General features: G+C 36.7%; 1 protein-coding gene across 1 annotated transcript in view; it reads left to right on the forward strand.

Moving 5' to 3' along the window:
- MTMR9 (myotubularin related protein 9) overlaps positions 1-13,338 on the forward strand; it is a 62,647-nt gene extending 49,309 nt beyond the window's left edge. Inside the window, exons 9-10 of the mRNA XM_039222644.1 lie at positions 4,174-4,325; positions 11,693-13,338. Coding sequence (XP_039078575.1) covers positions 4,174-4,325; positions 11,693-11,856 — 316 coding nt within the window. The 3' untranslated portion in view covers positions 11,857-13,338. The remainder of the gene's footprint in view (positions 1-4,173; positions 4,326-11,692) is intronic.
- The last annotated feature ends 6,022 nt before the right edge of the window (positions 13,339-19,360 follow it).

Here is a 19,360-nt window from a genome sequence, read left to right on the forward strand (position 1 = left end):
TTCTCCAAACATTTGTTCTGCCCTTTTCTTCTTTCCTTCTGGAACTCCCATTATGCATATGTTGGTGTATTTGGTGGTATTCCACAGGTGTGAGGATTCTTTAAAATTTTCTTCAATTTTTCTTTCTTTTCCTCAGAAATTAATAATCTCAATTGACCTATCTTCAAATTCACTGAATCTTCTGCCAGCTTACGTCTACTGTTGACCTCCTATAGTCATTTTTTTTTTACTTCAGTTATACTTTCAACTCAGGATTTCTATTTGGTTCTTCTTTATAATTTTTATTTCTTTACTGATATTGTCCATTTGATATAGCATTGTTATCATACTTTAACTTTTCAGGCATTTTTCTTTAGCTCTTCGAACATATTTATGATAGATAATGTAAAATCTTTATCTAGTAAGTTCAATATGTCCTTCCTTATCAAAGGAACAATTTCTTTTTATTTTTAAAAATTTTTTTATTTAAAAAAAATTTTTTAATGTTTTATTTATTTCTGAAAGAGAGAGACAGCGTGAGAGCAGGGGAGGGTCAGAGAGAGAGAGGGAGACACAGAATCTGAAGCAGGCTCCAGGCTCTGAGCTGTCAGCACAGAGCCCGACGCTGGGCTTGAACCCACGAACTGTGAGATCATGACTTGAGCCAAAGTCGGATGCTTAACTGACTGAGCCACCCAGGTGCCCTGGACAATATCTTTTGACTGCCTTTTTTTCCCCCCTGAGTATGGGCCATACATTCCTGTTTCTTTATGTGTGTTATAATTTGGTTTTTTTGAAAACGGATGTTTTAGATAATATAATATGGCAAATCTAGAAATTAGATCCTTCACCCTTTGCTGAGGCATAACTTCAACTCTCAGGTTGTTTACAACTCGGCTTTAAAAAAAAACAAAACAAAATTCGGTTTTAGTCTTCAGCTTGTAAAGGGCCTCAGGTTCAGCCAGAGAAGAAAGACTGGGGCTGTCTCAAGCATTTTCTAGGCATGCCGCACACCCCTTTAAATTCCCGGGAACATGTCAGACCTTCACGAAGCTCCCTCCCCACCTCACCATATCCCCTGCTGCCCATGGACATCTCATTCCCTAAATCTTTAATGATTTCCCCAAGGCGCTCATTTGCCTGAATTGTAGCTGTGATGTTAAATAGTTTCTGCTCATCATTTTTGACAAACACCCTGGAGAATAGGATTTTTCCCTCCAAGAAATCTTTGAGTCAAGTCAGATAACTACAGCACTCTGCAAAGGAGGCTTTGCCAGGGAGCTTAGTAAGACATATCAAATAGTGACCATGCTCTATTTGTTGAGGAGCTCCAGACCTGGTCTGCCCCTGACTACAAGACTGCTGGTTTTCGGTGATATTGCAGAGCTGGGGAAAGGATATTGGCATTGACTAAGTTAAAATGCCACAAATCCTGCTGTTCTTTCAGAGGCTCGTTAGTGTTTTTTTTTGAATGAGTACTCCTCAGATTGTCCCAAGCCTTTTGTTAATTACCAGAGTTTTGAAAGTAATTAATTTTGGTTCTTGCCACTGTTTTTATGACTTTTTAGAGAAGATATACAGAGATCTTCACTCTACCATTCCAGAAGTCCCACACCCAAATGCAACATTTTAAAATATACTCAGAAATTTTGGGGACTTTCCTTTTTTACCATCATCCCTTCCTTGTTCTCTGCAACATACTTTTTTTTTTAATGTTTATTTTTATTTATTTTTGGGACAGAGACAGAGTGTGAGCAGGGGAGGGACAGAGAGAGAGGGAGACACAGAATCTGAAACAGACTTCAGGCTCTGAGTTGTCAGCATAGAGCCCGATGCAGGGTTCAAGCCCATGACCTGCGAGATTATGACCTGAGCCGAAGTCAGACCCTTAATTGGCTGAGCCACCCAGGCAGCCCCTCCAACGTACTCTGAAAGGAAAAAGTTCAAGACCTGAAGTTAGGAGATTTGAGTTTGAGTCTCCACCATACCACCTATACTACTTGCCATCTGACTTCTCTGGATCTATTTCTGCTAATGTTAAAAGCACAATTAATCTGTGCAACACCGGGCTATAGTGAGATTCAAATAGCACACATGTGAAAATTCCTAGCATACCTTTCACAAAATAGGCATTTAAGAAATGTCAGTTCATTCATTCATTCCTCCTTGAATCTTCTGTCACCTGCTTACACATGAGCCTAAAGCTTATGGCTTTTGACACAAAGCCACAGTATTACTTTGGCTGGCACATTGATTCTACTGTGCTGTATGTCATCTGATGTTTAAAAAAAGGAAAGATACTTGGTAAACTTTAGCAGCTGAGAATCAGAATGTGAAATGAAACATAGTTAGAGTTTCTTTGATAGACACTAATACCAAGCAATGTTAAAAGCTATTACAACAAAAAGGAATCATGGTCAGAAATACTTTTTAAATGTTGAACAATGGGCACATGGGTGGCTCAGTCAGTTGAGTGTCCAACTTCTGCTCAGGTCATGATCACCCGGTTTGTGAGTTCGAGCCCCACATTAGGCTTGATGTTGTCAGCACAGAGCCGGCTTCAGATCCTCTGCCCTCCCTCTCTGCCCCTCCCCCACTTGCATGTGCATGCTTGCTCTCTCTCAAAAATAAATAAACAAATAAATAAAATGCTGAACAAAATGTTTACCTATGTTGAGGGAGAGGAGAGAGAATTCCCCAGCAGGTTCCACACTGCCAGTGCACAGCCCCACATGGGGCTCAGTTCCTTGAACCATGAGATTGTGACCTGAGCCAAGATCCAGTGGGGTGCTTAGCCACTTAAACGACTGAGTCACCCAGGCTCCCCTTTAATTCAACATGTAAATAATAATCCCTTTAATAAAGGGATCACAAATGCATTTTGTCTCACATTCTGATGCCATTTGGTAGATCCTACCAGTAGGGATGATTGAGAAGAATTCTAAACCTGTAGGGGGTCGGCTCAGGTGGAAAAGGTTCAGTGACTGATTAGGTTTGGGGGACAGGGTCAAACCACTTTCTGCAGGAGCCATGGGTGCAGTGGTTTCCTATTCTCGCCATACCTGGTTCCTGGGGGCATATCCTTGCTATCCTAGCAGTTAAGTTCCAGTACATGGGGTCTGTGATTATGTGGATTGTTTTTATTGCTGGCATAAAAAGGATGCACATAATTAACTTATAAATGATCAAGTAGTTTCAGAGACAACACCAATCTTATAGTTAAAACTTCAACTTAAATAGGATCCTGTGAAAATTGAATATGTTATCTTTTCGGTTAATGTAAGGCTTACCACAAATTATCTTTCAGTTCTTATTAAAATTTATTTTTTCAAAAATGTACCAGTACCTTTTCCATCCATGTGAGTTAATTCCATGATAAAAGTGTTACAGAATTTCAGGGCTATTATGAAGCTGTTCATTGTATATAAATGCAGATTAAATCTGTATTTGTATTTACATCAAGATACATATTTATTTTTAATCTTTGGAAGTCCATCTGTATTTTCTGTACATGTAATTTATTTGTCCTAAAAGCCAAGTCTAAAATTTTTAAGTTTTGAGATTTGACTCAGCTTCCATTTTTAGTATGTCTGTATTCTGTTCTTTGCATTCTAGGCTTTCCCAAAACAAAAAAGAAAGTTATTCTTATATTTAGCTGTTTTAAATTAAAATACAATACCAGGTGCAATCAAGAACTTTTGGATGTAGTAATGTTCTGTTTAACACCAAACCTGACATGACCAGAGTCTGGTTTTATCCTGCTGGCTGGCTTTAAGAGCCTGTAAAATAGTTTCATGGTTATTGAGAGTTGTAATGTTGGTTGAACTTTCTGACAAATATTTTTATTTTAAAGTTTATTGATTTATTTGAGAGAAACCGAGACAGCACTAGTGGGGGAGGGGCAGAGAGAATCCCAAGCAAGCCCCGCGCTGCCAGCACAGAGCCAGGGCACAGGACTTGAACTCATGAAACCACGAGATCATGACCTGAGCTGAATCCAAGAATTGGCCACTCAAACGACTGAGCGACCCAGGCATGTCACAAATATTTTAATTTTACAATATTTTATTCCTCTGTTAAAAGTCCTGTGCTCTGCCTTCTAACATACATAGAGAATCACCTGTCCTATTAGGAGCATTTAATAGTGATGGTTATAAATTAACTGCTTTAATGGCAATTTTCTTCCTTAATCAGATGTAAGTTAAAGCTGCAGCAGAAAACGATGTCTCTGTGGTCCTGGGTCAATCGGCCCAGTGAACTGAGTAAATTGACCAATCCTCTCTTTGAAGCCAACAATCTGGTCATCTGGCCCTCAGTTGCTCCACAAAGTCTTCAGCTGTGGGAAGGTAAGCTGTGCATCCTTTGTAAACTTTGTATCAGTAGTCAAGGATCCTCTCTGAACATGCTGTTGTTTGTATTTGAAAATGGCAAGTGGTGGATCTGACCCTCAGACCTTTGTGTTATTGCTATTTTCTCTAATGTGGAGCATGGTTCTCTCTTTCATATCCATGATCTGGTCACACTTTTTTTGTTCAGTCTCCATTCAGACATTAACAGTGATAATTCAATGGCTACTGCTATTTATGTTGGACATTTTCCCCAGATAGGAAGATACATTACTGTTTTTAAATGTGATTACCATTTAAATTTACCAACTTAACCATGTGTAGGTATACAATTCAGTTTTGTCAAGTATATTCATACTGTTGTGAAACAGGTCTACAGAACCTTTCATCTTGCAAATCTGAAACTCTCTACTCATTCAACAACTTCTCATTGTTCCGCTCTCCAGCCCCTCCTAAGTACCATTCCACTTTCTGCATTGACTTTGATACCTGCAGGTACCCCGTATAAGTGGGATCATACACTATTTGTCTGTTTGTGATTGATTTCTTTCCCTTAACATCATGTCCTCAGACTCATCCATGCTGTAGCATCTGAGAGGATTTCCTTCCTTTCTCAGGTTGAATAGTTTTCCATTGTATGTGTAGACTACATTTTGCTTGCCCATTCAAACTTTGATGGGTAGCTGGGTTGCTTCCACCTTTTGGCACATAGGTGCACAAATACCTTTTCAAGATCCTGCTTTTGATTCTTTTGGTTATATACCCAGAAGTGGAATTGCTGGGTCATATGAGAATTCTGTGTTTAATTTTTTTGAGGAACCTCTGTACTGTCTTCCATAACAGCTGCACCATTTTACATTCCACCAACAGTGTCTCTACATCCTGGCCACCCCTGCTATATTTTTGGTTTTCCCCCCAATGGTAGTGGCCAGTCTGATGGGTAATGAGGGAAAGCAGATTACTTTTTGTATAAGAGAATTGGTATGTAGCTGGGAAGAGAATGAATTGTAAGCTCCAAAGAGATGGTTTCTGTGTCCTTTATTTTTTTTAATATAGTTTTTTAATGTTTTATTTATTTATGAGAGAGAGAGAGAGAGGCAGCGTGAGCAGGGGAGGGTTAGAGGAAGATAAAGAATCCGAAGCAGGCTCCAGGCTCTGAGCTAGTTGACAGCACAGAGCCTGACACGGGGCTCGAACCCATGAACCATGAAATCATGACCTAAGCCGAAGTCGGATGCTCAACTGACTGAGCCACCCAGGCGCCCCTCTGTGTCCTTTATTAAGGAGCCATTAGGATAGACTCTTCTGTTGAAGGGCTAATTAGCTACTCTTTCTATCTAGTAAGGTTCTATAAAGTACCAAAGCTTGTTCTTAAAACTATAACCAAAATCTACGTAGATTATATTAGCCATCCATTAAACAAAGACTATAAAATACCATTTCTTTGTAAAAATCTTGAAGGTAGTAAGTACATCTTTATTCATCTTCGTATTAAACAGCCCAAAGCCTACCACACAGGAATGGTAGCTGTTTGGTAATTGAACTGAATTACCATACATATCAGTTACGTATTATACCACGTTTTCATAGGTTATGCCCACAAGGGCAATCCATGCATGGGAAACTGTTTGCCCTTTGTGTGCAAAAGGGCCTCAGATTATTTTGCTCTCTCAGTTTGGGACTGAGTCTATTTCTGTCACACCTCTGAATGTCAGGTCTCACGTCTTATTCTTCTTGGCATATCTGTCATTAGCTGCTTCCTTCCTCCTCAGTTTATGCTTCTAATCTTATCTGTTGAGGTATCCCTAAGTTAGAATTGTGGGGAAAGTTGCCTCAGATAGTCTGCATATTCTCTGAGTCTGAGCTTTGGTGCTTTGGGAAATTTTGGCTGCTCAAAACTTCTCTTTGCTTACTTTCTTGATTGTTTTAGATAGTCACAGGTGCCGGATAAGTGATCTCTTTGTTAAAGATTTCTGGGACAGTTTACCTAGAAGCCACTGTCATGTTTAATGATTGAAGTGAGAGACAAGCTACTTGGGAGAAAAGCCACATTTGGAATTGGATGCCCTGAAGGACAGTTTAACTAGTTTTTACAAAACCTCATTGAAAGTTTGGAAATTAAGAGACTGGAGGAAATCTTTGTTGTTATGTGAATGAATTCCTGCCACTCCATTAAGAATAGAGTTTCCATATGTGTTTAGTGCCTCAGCTTAGAACTGGAAGAAATTCTGTGTTAGGGAAAATCTTCCCACATTAGGTATATGAATTGTATAATGAGACTACTCTTTGACCTTAAAATGTCTCTGTCCTGTTTATATTTACATCATTGTTAATCATTAATTTAAAGTAATTCCTGGGTTGAAGAACAGGATTTTAAATACAGACTCATGTAACAAAAAAAAATCAACAAAGGTCAGTTTTGTCTTTAAGGTATGTTTCTGTTTTCCCTTTCTGATAGAGAATAGCATTTGGACATGTAGGATTTAAGGCCCTGGGAGTTTGGTTTCTAGAAAGTGTTTTAAATAATCATAAAACCTTTGTGAACTTACCGGCTACTGACATGTTGCTGCCTGGAGAGTTTCTGTATGTCCTTATTTGACTATCTTTAAACCATTATGTTGGGATGATACAGTTAATGTAGATCTATGCAGAGGAGAAAATGTCTCCTTTTAGTCTATAATGTGAGGATAATTATTAATGGGGGAAAGAAGACTTGCCTGTAGAATTGGAAGATCACCTCTTAAATAAAGAGACCGGGAGGGAGAGCATTATTTTTTCTATTCTTTAATTGAAGTGTAGTTGACATATATTAATTTCAGGTATACAACACAGTGATTCAACATTATATACATTACAAAGTGATAACTACGATAAGTCTAGTTACAACCTGTCATCAGACAAAGTTGTTACACTATTATTAACTACGTTCCCTATGCTATACATTGCAACCCTGTTTTATATATACCTAGAAGTTTGTGCCTTTTAATCCCCTTCTCCCAGCACAAAAACAGACATTCAGATCAGTGGAACAGAATAGAGAACCCAGAAATGGACCCACAAACATGTGGCTAACTAATCTTTGACAAAGCAGGAAAGAATATCCAGTGGAATAAAGCCAGTCTCTTCAGCAAGTGGTGCTGGGAAAACTGGACAGCGACATGCAGAGAAGTGAACTTGGACCACTTTCTTACACCATACATAAAAAATAAACCCAAAATGGATGAAAGACCTAAATATAAGACAAGAAGCCATCAAAATCCTCGAGGAAAAAACAGACAAAGACCTCTTTGACCTTGGCCACAGCAACTTCTTAACACATCTCCGGAGGCAAGGGAAACAAAAGCAAAAATGAATTATTGGAACCTCATCAAAATAAAAAGCTTCTCACAACAAAGGAAACAATCAGCAAAACTAAAAGGCAACCAACAGGATGTGAGAAGATATTTGCAAATGACATATCAGATAGTTAGTATCCAAAATCTATAAAGAACTTAACAAATTCAACACCTATAAAACAAATAATCCAGTGAAGAAATGGGCAAAAGACATTGAATAGACACTTCTCCAAAGAAGACATCTAGATGGGCACCCAACACATTAAAAAAATGCTCAGTATCACTCATCATCAGGGAAATACAAGTCAAAACCACAATGAGAGACCACCTCACACCTGTCAGAATGGCCAACATTAACAACTTGGGCAACAATGGATGTTGGTGAGGATGCAGAGAAAGAGGATCTCTTTTGCACTGCTGGTGGGAATGCAAACTGGTGCAGCCACTGTGGAAAACAGTATGGAGGTTCCTCAAAAAAATTAAAAATAGAACTACCATACAACCTAGCAATTGCACTACTAGGTATTTATCCAAGGGATGCAGGTGGGCTGTTTCGAAGGGGGACATGTACCCCAATGTTTATAGCAGCATTATCAATAATAGCCAAAGTATGGAAAGAGCCCAAATGTCCATTGATGGATGAATGGATAAAGAAGGTGTGGTGTACACAATGGAGTATTACTCAGCAACTCAGCAATCAAAAAGAATGAAATCCTACCATTTGCAACTACGTGGATGGAACTAGAGTATTATGCTAAGCGAAATTAGGCAGAGAAAGACAAATATCATATGACTACACTCATATGAGGACTTTAAGACACAAAATAGATGAACATAAGGGAAGGGAAGCAAAAATAATATAAAAACAGGGAGGGGGACAAAACATAAGAGACTCTTAAATATGGAGAACAAACAGAGCATTGCTGGAACGGTTGTGGGAGGGGGGATGGGCTAAATAGGTAAGGGGCATTAAGGAATCTACTCCTGAAATCATTGTTGCACTACATGCTAACTCACTTGGATGTAAATTAAAAAAGTAAATTTGAAAAAATCCCCTTCCCCCATTTTGTCCATCACCTACTGTCCACCTCCCACCCCTTTGGCAACCATCAGATTGTTCTCAGTATCTGTGAGTCTGTTTCTGTTTTGTTACAAATGTTTTGTTTCTGTTTTTTTTTAGATTCCACATATAAGTAAATGCTATGGTTTTTATCATTCTCCACTTGACTTATTTCACCTGGCGTAATACCCCCCAGGTCCATCTATGTTGTTGCAAATAGCAAGAGGTCATCCTTTTTATGGCTGGGTAGTATTCCATTGTGTATATATACCACATCTTCTCTATCTGTTCACTATCAATGGACACTTAGGTTGCTTCCATATCTTGGCTATTGTAAATAATGCTTCAGTGACCATAAATGGTGCGTATATCTGTTAGAATTTATGTGTGCATTTTCTTTGGGTAAATAACCAGAGGTAGAAATGCTAGATCATATGGTAGTTCTGTTTTTAGTTTTTGGAGGAACCTCCATACTGTTTTCCTTAATGGCTACACAATTTTGCATTTTTATTTACAGTGCACAAGGGTTCCTTTTTTGTTTGCATCCTTGCCAACAGTTGTTATTTCTTGTCTTTTTGATAATAGCCATGCTGACAAGTGTGAGCTGATATCTGATTGTGGTTCTGATTTGCATTTCACCCTGATAATTAGTGATGTTGAGCATTTTCTAATCTGTCTCTTGGCCCATCTGTATGTCTTCTTTGGAGAAATGTCTATTCAAGTTGTCTGCCAGTTTTTTAATTGGATTGCTTTTTTCCGATACTGAATTATGTGATTCCACTATATTTTTTGGATGTTAACCCCTTATCAGTTATATCATTTGCAAATATCTTCTCCCATTCAGTAGTTTGCATTTTGTTGATGTTTCCCTTCATTGTGCAAAAGCTTTTTAGTCTAATATAGTCCTCTTTGTTCATTTTTGCTTTGTTAGCCTTTGCCTGAGGAGACATGCCCAAAAAATCATTGCTGAAACTGATGTCAAAGAGCATACTGCCTGTGCTTTCTTCCAGTTTTATGGTTTCTTTTCTTACATTTAAATCTTTAATCTATTTTAAGTTTATTTTTGTATATGTTGTAAGAAAGTGGTCCAGTTGTTTTGAATGTATTGTCCAGTTTTCCCAGCATCATTTATGGAAGAGACTGCCTTTTCCCCATTGTATATTCTTGCCCTCTTTGTTGAAGATTAATTGACCATCTAGTGTGAGTTTATTTCTGGACTCTATTCTGATCTACATAGATCTGTGTATCCATTTTTGCATTGTTAGCATACTGTTCTGATTACCATAGCTTTGTATAGTATAAGTTGAAATCAGGGAGGGTGATACCTCCAGCTTTGTTCTTTTCTCAAGATTGCTTTGGCTATTTGGAGTCTTTTGTGGTTCTATAAAATTTTATGATTGTTTCATTTCTGTGAAAAATGTCTTTTGATAGAGATTATATTGAATCTGTAGATTGCATTGGGTAGGATGGACATTTTAACAGTATTCTTCAATCCATGAACATGGTATATCTTATATCTTTTCTATTTATTTGTGTTTTCTTCATTTTATTTCATCAATTTCTTTGAGTTTTCAGAGTACAGGTCCTTTACCTCCTCAATGAAAGGCCTTCCTCCTATCCCTAGGTTGTTTTTTTAAATGCATCTATAAATAGAATTGTTTTCTTAATTTCTGGTAGTTCATTCTTAGTATATAAAAATACAGATTTATGTGTATTCACTTTATATCCTTTAACTTTACTGAATTTATTAGTTTTAATAGTTTTTTGGTGGAGTCTTTAGGGTTTTGTATATAGTATCATGTCATCTGCAAATAGTGACAGTTTTACTACTTCTTTTCCTACTGGAAGCCTTTTCTTTCTTTTTCTTGTCTGATTTCTCTGGCTAGGATCTCCAATATTGTGTTGAAGTGGTAAGACTAGGCCTCCTTGTCTGTGATCTAGAGGAAAAGCTTTGCTTTCAGTGTTTCCCTGTTTTATATGATGTTGCCTGTTGATTTGTCATTTTTGGCCTCTATATCTGTTTTGTTGTGAGTTTTCGTAAGTAGATGTTGAATTTAATAAAATGCTTTGTCTGCATCTGTTGAGATGATCATTATTTTTATTCTTTTTGTTAATGTGCCACATTGTGTTGATTGATTTGTGGATATTGTACTACCCTAGTGTCCCTGGAATAAATCCCACTTGATTGTGGCATAGGATGCTTTTAGTGTATTGTTGAACTCAGTTTGCAAAAATTTCATTCAGGATTTTTGCATCTATGTTCATCAGGGTTATTGATCTATAATTTTCTTTTTTTGTATTGTGTTTGTTTGAATTTGGAATCAAGGGTAATGCTGTCCTCATAGAATGAGTTTGGAAGCATTCCTTCCTCTTCAATTTTTTAGAATGGTTTGAGAAAAATAAGTATTAACACTTCTTTAAATGTTTGGTAGAATCCACCCACCTGTTAAGCCATCTGATCCTGAGCTTTTATTTGTTATGAAGTTTAGGTTTTTAAATAACAGTGTGTATAATTCTGCTGTTAGTATAACTGTCATTTTTCCAGTGAAAGTGATTTTAGACATGGATGAGGTCCTACAGGTCTGAGTAAAGTTCTATAATTTAACAAAAAATTTTATGTTGTAAAACTGGGAAGTTTATGGCATTGTAAATTATCAGGTTTTTTCCCTAAATATATCAGAAAATAATATTGTAATCCACTTTATAATTTTATGGGTGGGGTGGTTGAAGAATGAATGATTATGTACATAGAAATAGTGACATTTTAAATAGCGTGTTTAATTACACTCTCTCAGTACTTTAATATTCCTGCTTATTTCAAAGTATAATAAAACAGATGTGAACTGTAAAAAAAAAAAAAAGAAGAAGAAGAAAAGGAAAGAGAAAAGAATGTATAATGCATGGAATAATGTCAGTGTTAACTCACTGTATGTATCTTTTTCCCTTCTGTGTTCCTTTCCTGAATTCAACAGGTATTTTCCTACGTTGGAACAGATCCTCCAAGTATTTGGATGAAGCATATGAAGAAATGGTTAACATCATTGAATATAACAAGGAATTACAAGCAAAAGTAAATATCCTTAGGAGGCAGTTGGCAGAACTGGAAACTGAGGATGAGATGCAGGAGAGTCCATGAAAGATCTCCCCACAGCCAATGAAAGGACCTTCCTGGACCTGTATCCACCTCTCTTTCCTTCGGCCCTTCAGTTCACTTTTACACAGTAGCCTTGAACTTAAGGCTTTAGATGTGAGAACCCTCTAATGTAGTGGATTTCTCAATACTTTATGAATGAAACATACTGTAATTACTCATGTTTCACGTGGCCTGTTAGGCTTCTTTACTTTGGGAGCAGAAAGGAGGTGCTAGTCATTTATTTTATGTGAAACAGGTGACCTATTTAATGCCATTTGTGTTATATGCCATTTAATCATAAAATTCTTCCTGTGTCTACTTTCCAGACAGTGCTCCAGACCAGTCAAGGATATGATTAATCTCTTTAGGAAATATTTGTTCATTTTTTAAAAGATTAGACTTTTAAACACTCCAAATGTAGAAATATTTTTCAAAACTGAAATGGTTGAAAAACCACAAATTTTGTGATTAACATGCCGTTTCCAGTACCTTTGCCCTTCTCTTGAAAATAGCTTTGGATTAAGAAAGCTGAATTCATTCTCATTCTGGTTTACCAAGAAAGGAAAATCTGAATATTTATTCAAGGTAAATTATTTTTACAAGGAGTGTAGGTTTAATCCTGTGATATTTACATTAAGAAGTAAATTTTAACAGTAGTCCTTAAAGTTTATGTGCAATATAGAAACAAGGTAGGAATTTGTTACTGATATGGTATAGTTACTGTTGAATTGGTTTTTCAGGTTTTTGAGCATACATAATAAAGTGCATATCAAATGCTGGATATCATATTAAACTGTCGTTTAGGGTAGATGTTAATTTGTTATAATTAAGCTACAAATATGGTTTCCTTAAACCAGAGATGCACTGCCCTTGTCTGAAGTTCTTATTGCACTGGTTTATGTATGTATGTGTGTTCAGTTTATTGTGTTTTATTTTTAAGTGTTCTGAGAGTTCACTAATAACTAAGCTTAAAACTTTCATGTTGGCTTGAGCCTTTTGAACATTTATCTGGACTCTGCTGATTTGTCCATTATTGTTGGGCAAATATAATTGAAATGGCGGTGAGTTTATGAACATGACAAAGCTATGTTTTAAACTTCAGAAACAGATTGAAATGTTTTAATGTTATGACTGTATTTATGCTATGCTAGTTTATGCCTGCTACTCTAAAAGTCTGTGGGTTCAGTGCTTTCTATATACATTCTGTTTTGTGACACTGTTCATTTTAACAAATATTATGAATTTTAGTTTTCTATTAAAAGGATAGCTGAAGAATAATGTTTAATACTATTTTCACCCCATCTGTATATAACCATTTCAGTGTAAAGCACACCAAAACTGAACCCTGCTTTAGAGCTGTGTATTGAGCTAAAAAGATAATTTTAAAAAATTGACTCTAGCATCAACTATGACCACATTCAGAAGCCTTAGAAAGTAGCAAATACTTTTTATCTCCAGTTGCCCAAGCTTCCTTTTTTTTTTTTTTTCTTCCCTTCAGACTAGTAGCAAAAGGCTTGGAAAACAATGGGTATCAGAACTCTCTTTTAGTATATTTGCCTGTCTTCTCCTCCAAGCCCAGATTTATTCTCTACTTATTTTCTTGGCTATAGTGATGAGTCTCCAGGCGTGGAAGCCCTCACAGAAAGGCTAAGGCAAGGAGCAAAGGAAATTGTGCTGTTAGTATCTCTGTGTTGTACCAAATGTTTATATTAATATTTTAAAAAAGGAAACATCCTAGCTTTTTTATCACCCCTCAAAATTGCTCTCTGCATTTGTTCATGTAGCTGACCTTTTTGTTTTCTCCTATTTTGGTGTCAAGAGTAGATATGAAGGAGCCTTTTTCTTCTCAGCTAACAGACCCATAAGGAAAAACATTTAGAGAATTTTCTTTTTTAAGTGATTCTTTAGAAGTGACTGCCACTGTTGATATTGATTGGCCGTAGGGCTTCTGTGGGTGGGAGTTTTTATTAGGCTTGGTCATGGAGAAATTGTATGCCATTATTTATACCTGTCTTCTTGGTGAATGTTTTATGTGTGAGCCAGAGTCCAATAATAGCATAGTGTTTCTATTTCTTTTTGTTTTTCTTACTAAAACAGCAATCTTAAGCTGTTTGGACAAGTTTGCATTTTAGTTAATTTATAATGAAGGGTTGTAAACCTCAGTTCCATTTATAGGTCATAAAAACAAACTTTGGTATCCATTTTCAAAGTGAACATCTAATAATGCAAATGTTAGGGTTTTCCGAAACTCAAGAACCGTGTCAAAAGTACATTATCAATATAATTTAAAGAGAGGTGGGCGCCTGGGTGGCTTAGTCGGTTAAGCGTCCGACTTTCGCTTAGGTCATGATCTCGCGGTTCGTGGGTTCGAGCCCCGCGTCGGGCTCTGTGCTGACAGCAAGCTCAGAACCTGGAGCCTGTTTCGGTCTGTGACTCCCTCTCTCTCTTAACCCTCCCCTGCTCACGCTGTCTCTCTCTCTCTCTCCTAAAAATAAATAAAACATTTAAAAAAATAAATAGATAAAATAAAGAGAGGTTTTAGTAATACTATGAAGTTACTCATCCCTTGGATGAGAAGAATATATATGGTGAATATACTCATGTCAAAATACTTGCTAAACCTTAAGTTTAACAAGTTTTGGAGTTTGGAGAATCATCTTTGATAAACGTGCTTTAAAAACTTTAATGAAGGGGTGCCTGTGTGGCTCAGTAGATTAAGTGTCCCACTTTGGCTCAGGTCATGACCTGGTCATGATTCACCAATTTGAGCCCTGCGTCAGGCTCTGTGCTGACAGCTCAGAGCCTGGAGCCTGCTTCAGATTCTGTCTCCCTCTCTCTCTGCCTCTCCCCTGCTTGCACTCGCACTCTCTCTCTCTCTCTCCTCTCTCTGTTCCTCACCCTCTGTCAGATAAAAACATTAAAAAAAAAAAAAATCTTTAATAAAGAGAGTGGTGGCAGAATTAAAAAACAAATTGCCCCACAGGAGCCAGTAATAATCAAGTGAGATATAATCAAGTTTATGTATACTAAACATCTTATGCATTCATTTATAGTAAAGCCTGGCTTATGTTTTTGGGATGCGAATAAAGGTCCTACAAAGAATATTTTAAAAATACAAAAGATTGCTACAGTCATCTATCAGCAATACAAGGATCCTCAGATTTTAAATTAACAATTTTTGTAGAAATCAGAAGAACATAGTGGGTTGATTATATTAAGATTTTGAAACTTTTTGGGTGGTAAGACTTTCAGTAATTAATCAGAATTTTTAATTCTGGTTTTATTAAGTGGGAACAAAAACAGAAATTATAAAATTTAGCAGGATTAAAACAACCTATAAATAGATTTTACTTCTAAGAAAAATTAGGCCTTTAAGCAAGATTTCAAAGTGATTTTTGAAGACAGACTGGGATCATTTCAGATCGTATATGGGTTTATTAAAAGCTTTTCTTTGAACTGTGAATCATGATTTACAGAGGTAATATGTCATTGCTTTTGTTTTAAAGGATGAAGTTTAGTGATATTTTAGTCTTTGATTCACTCAGTATTTATGTTAAATAAAAAAATCAAGGGGCGCCTGGGTGGCTCAGTCAGTTAAGCAGCCGACTTTGGCTCAGGTCATGATCTCATAGCTCGTGAGTTCGAGCCCCGTGTCGGGCTCTGTGGTCAGCACAGAGCCTGGAGCCTGCTTCAGATCCTGTGTCTCCCTCTCTCTCTCTGCCCCTCCCCTGCTCATGCTCTGTCTGTCTCTCAAAAATAAATAAATGTTTAAAAAAAATCAATACCATGGAAAAGATCTGATCAGTAGTTGTCTCTTGACGCGAAAAATAGAAGGAATATTTTGCTGTATTTTAAAAAATCTGTAACAAAAGATGTGACTCTTGGGGCACCTGGGTGGCTCAGTCCGACTTCAGCTCAGGTCATGATCTCACAGTTCATGAGTTTGAGCCCCGCGTCTGACTCTGTGCTGACAGTTTGGAACCTGGAGCCTCCTTCACATTCTGTGTCTCCACTCTCTCTGCCCCTTCCCTGCTCATGCTCTGTCTCTCTCTTTCTCAAAAATAATAAAGATTAAAAAAAAAAAAAGATGTAACTCTTGTAGTTAATCTGGTTTGGGGATTAGCTATTTTAATTGTCAGTCTTAACCAGGTTTTCAAATTACTTATTACCAGATCCCAACCTGAGGCAGAATTTTGGTATTTACCCATATCCAGATTTAATATGTGAAAACTAAGAGGGTATTGTGAGCACCCCTCTCAGAAAGTTATTTCCTGGACAAAAAAAAATTGGGCAGATTTTAGAATAGTTGATCCCCTGTTCTGGCAGCTTTGTAATTTACCAGAGGATGAACTCATTCAGTACATCTGATACAGGTTTATGCTATACCTCAAGACAATATAGATTATTTATTATTCTTTAATGTGGGTTAGATCTTTTCCCCTCTCCAGAGCTGATGTGCTAACTTATTACCAGATAGTATTTTTATGTAATTCACCATCTTAAAAAACATTTAAAGGCTGATTTCTCCATTAATATTTATTCTCAGATGACACAAAATGCTAATTTTCTTACAGGATCAGTTTTCTGATTTTTTTTCTTGAATAAAATTACCATTACTCAGTCTTTATAATCTAGTGCCCACAGCATCTTCTTCTTTGAAACCAATGGCTGGGAGAAGCGACCCTATGAAACTCTAGGACAAGGTTTTAGAAAGTTTGAACTTCTTAACTAAATTCCCCTTTAAGAAAGTCCCAGTTTTGAACTACATTGTAGAACTAGTTTGTGCTTAATTTAGTGAAAGATAGTGGGGCTCACTGTAGACACTACATTGTCCTGAAAAATAATTCCCGGAGCTTACCGACTTTTAGAACCGTTTTATTTAACCATGTATGAGTATACAGACTAACTGTGTTGGTAATTTGTAATAAAAGCAAGTTGTGTAACACTGCCTTTGTCTTTCTGCACAAGACATTTACCATTTGTTTCACTTTTAAAATGCATATATCTTTGGAGATGTGAATTATTCTACACAAATACACCCTGAGTTCTGTTGATTAGAATCCTATAGAACTATCACCATCTATACTAAAAATGTTGTACTTGCACAATTTAGTTACATAAAAGAGAATATGTATTTCACCAGTAGCCAGGTATTTGGATTATATTCTTGATATATTTGAATGTGACTCTTGGATTTAAGTGCACTATTACTCATGTCTTACACAACAAAATTGCACTGTATGGCAAATATGTCTATAATGTATGCTTTGCTAAAACCTCCAAGTGCTGTAATGTACAGGTTTCTATTATGTGAACCATGTCTATATATAGTCTTGGGGGAAAATTCTAAACTTTTTAAAGTCTCTGTAACATTTTAATATTATTTGTAATGTCCCCTGTGTAATAAGTTCACGTATGTCCTAAAACTGGAATCATTCATCATGAGTTGGCCGCTTTGTCAAGCTTGGTTTACTTAATCATGAAACAGTCTTGTTGAACATGGTACATTTATCTTAGTATGTAAGATTTGTGTGGTGTGCTCTGCCTCAGAGGACTATTGCACAGATGCTAGTTTAAATATCTTGAGACAGTGGTAATAAAATTTGAATATACTCAAATGCTGGTAAATTAAATCTATAGGCTGCCTCAGAGGACTGTTGCACAGATGCTAGTTTAAATGTCTTTAGACAATGGTAATAAAATTTGAATCTACTCAAATGCTGGTAAATCAATCTATAGGCTGACTAAGTTTTTTCCAAATATTTGTGAAGGTTTTGGCAGTGTCTCAATTAAAACTGCTATGCCTAGGCCTTACATTTTGAAAAAATTTAGATCCACGAAAATAGTTGCAAAACAGTACAGTGATCTCCCAAATATTGTTCACCTAGATTGAATAATTAACATTTTTCTTATTTAACTTGGCACTTCGTATTGTGTGAGTGTGTGTGTTCTTACTATTATTTTGCTGAAACATTTCACGGTAAGCTACAGACATCATGACCTTTCTACGTAAATATTTCAGAGGTATCTGTCAAAATTTAGGAGTGTATATTATATATTCTGTTTACCCAGTTTGTATTGATATGAATAAATCAGTGAAGAAAAAGGAAAAGCTCTCTGTTAGAATGGATTGCCAACTATGAGACGGGGGAAGAATGACAAAATTAAAAAGTCACTTTGGTATTCATCACAGTAATAATTGATTTAGGTAGTCATCATCTGTGGGTGCTAAAACTGGCAGGTGAATTTGTGAGGAAAAGCATATAGTCTCAAAGTGTCTTTCCATAAAATACTAGTTAGAAAGAGGGGAACTAGTGTGTGGAGAACCTGAAATCCCTGTGGACTCTTTGCTGGGAATGTCAAATGCTACGGCCACTATGGAAAACAGTATTAGCAGTTCCTCAAAAAATTAAAAATAGAATTACCATATACAGCAGTCCCACTTCTGGGTATATATCCAAAAGAATCTAAAATAAGAGATATTTGGACACCCATATTCATTGTAATGATATTCACAATAGACAAGTAACCCAAATATCTACTATCTGTGGATAAACAGATAAAGAAAATATATACATATAATGGAATATTATTCAGTGTTTAAAAAGGAGTTTCTGTCACATGCTACATCATGGATGGGACTTGTTTTTAGTACATTTCATTTACAAATAAGCCTGTCATAAAAAATCAAATGTAAGATTTCAATTACATAAGGTATCTAAAGCAGTCAGATTTGTAGAAACAGAAAAGAGAATGGTGGTTGCCATAGGCTGGATGGAAGGGGGAATAAGGAGTTGCTGTTCAATGGTATAGAGTTTCAGTTTTGTGAAATGAAAAAATTCAGTATTGTTAAGTATATTCACGTAGAAATTCACAATGTGGATATACTTAATACTAAACTATACACTTATAAATGGTTAAGATGGTAAAATTTGAGTTATTTTAAAATTTTATAATGAAATAAATGAAATGCCCCCTCTCCAGTACAGTGGCAGTCTTGAAACAGTGCCAGCCTGTGTTAACCACTGTGGGCCCTGGTGTCTGGTTGTGAAGAGAGCAGAGCAGACTCTAGTCAAAAATATGCTTAAGTCTCCTGTAACCTGTCCAGAGGATACCTGGAGTGCTAACAGAATGTGTTCACCTCTCTTTTACCTCTCAGAACTCAGGCTGAAAGGCGGTGGGGCTTTGACCCAAAATACTGTAAGGAGAATTAACAACCTGCAAACACCTGGGGCAAAATACAGTCAAGATATGTAACAGTCAAGATACTTAAGGCCTGGGAGGAAAAGCTGGGGAAGATTCTTTGGGAAATGAAGACATTCAAAAGAACTTGTATACATACCTAAATGAAGCTGCATGTTGAGAAAAGTGTTAAGATCCTAAGTTTTCACTTAGAAGTGATCCCTAGGCTCAGTGCAAGACTAATGTAGGAGGAGGGCCACAACACAGAACTGATATGCAAAGATTGGAAGAGGAATTTTTTGTTTTTCAGTTTTGAATTTTTTTT

Source organism: Hyaena hyaena, unplaced genomic scaffold, assembly GCF_003009895.1.
Source record: "Hyaena hyaena isolate Hyena2069 unplaced genomic scaffold, ASM300989v1 scaffold_1169, whole genome shotgun sequence".
Taxonomy (NCBI): domain Eukaryota; kingdom Metazoa; phylum Chordata; class Mammalia; order Carnivora; family Hyaenidae; genus Hyaena; species Hyaena hyaena.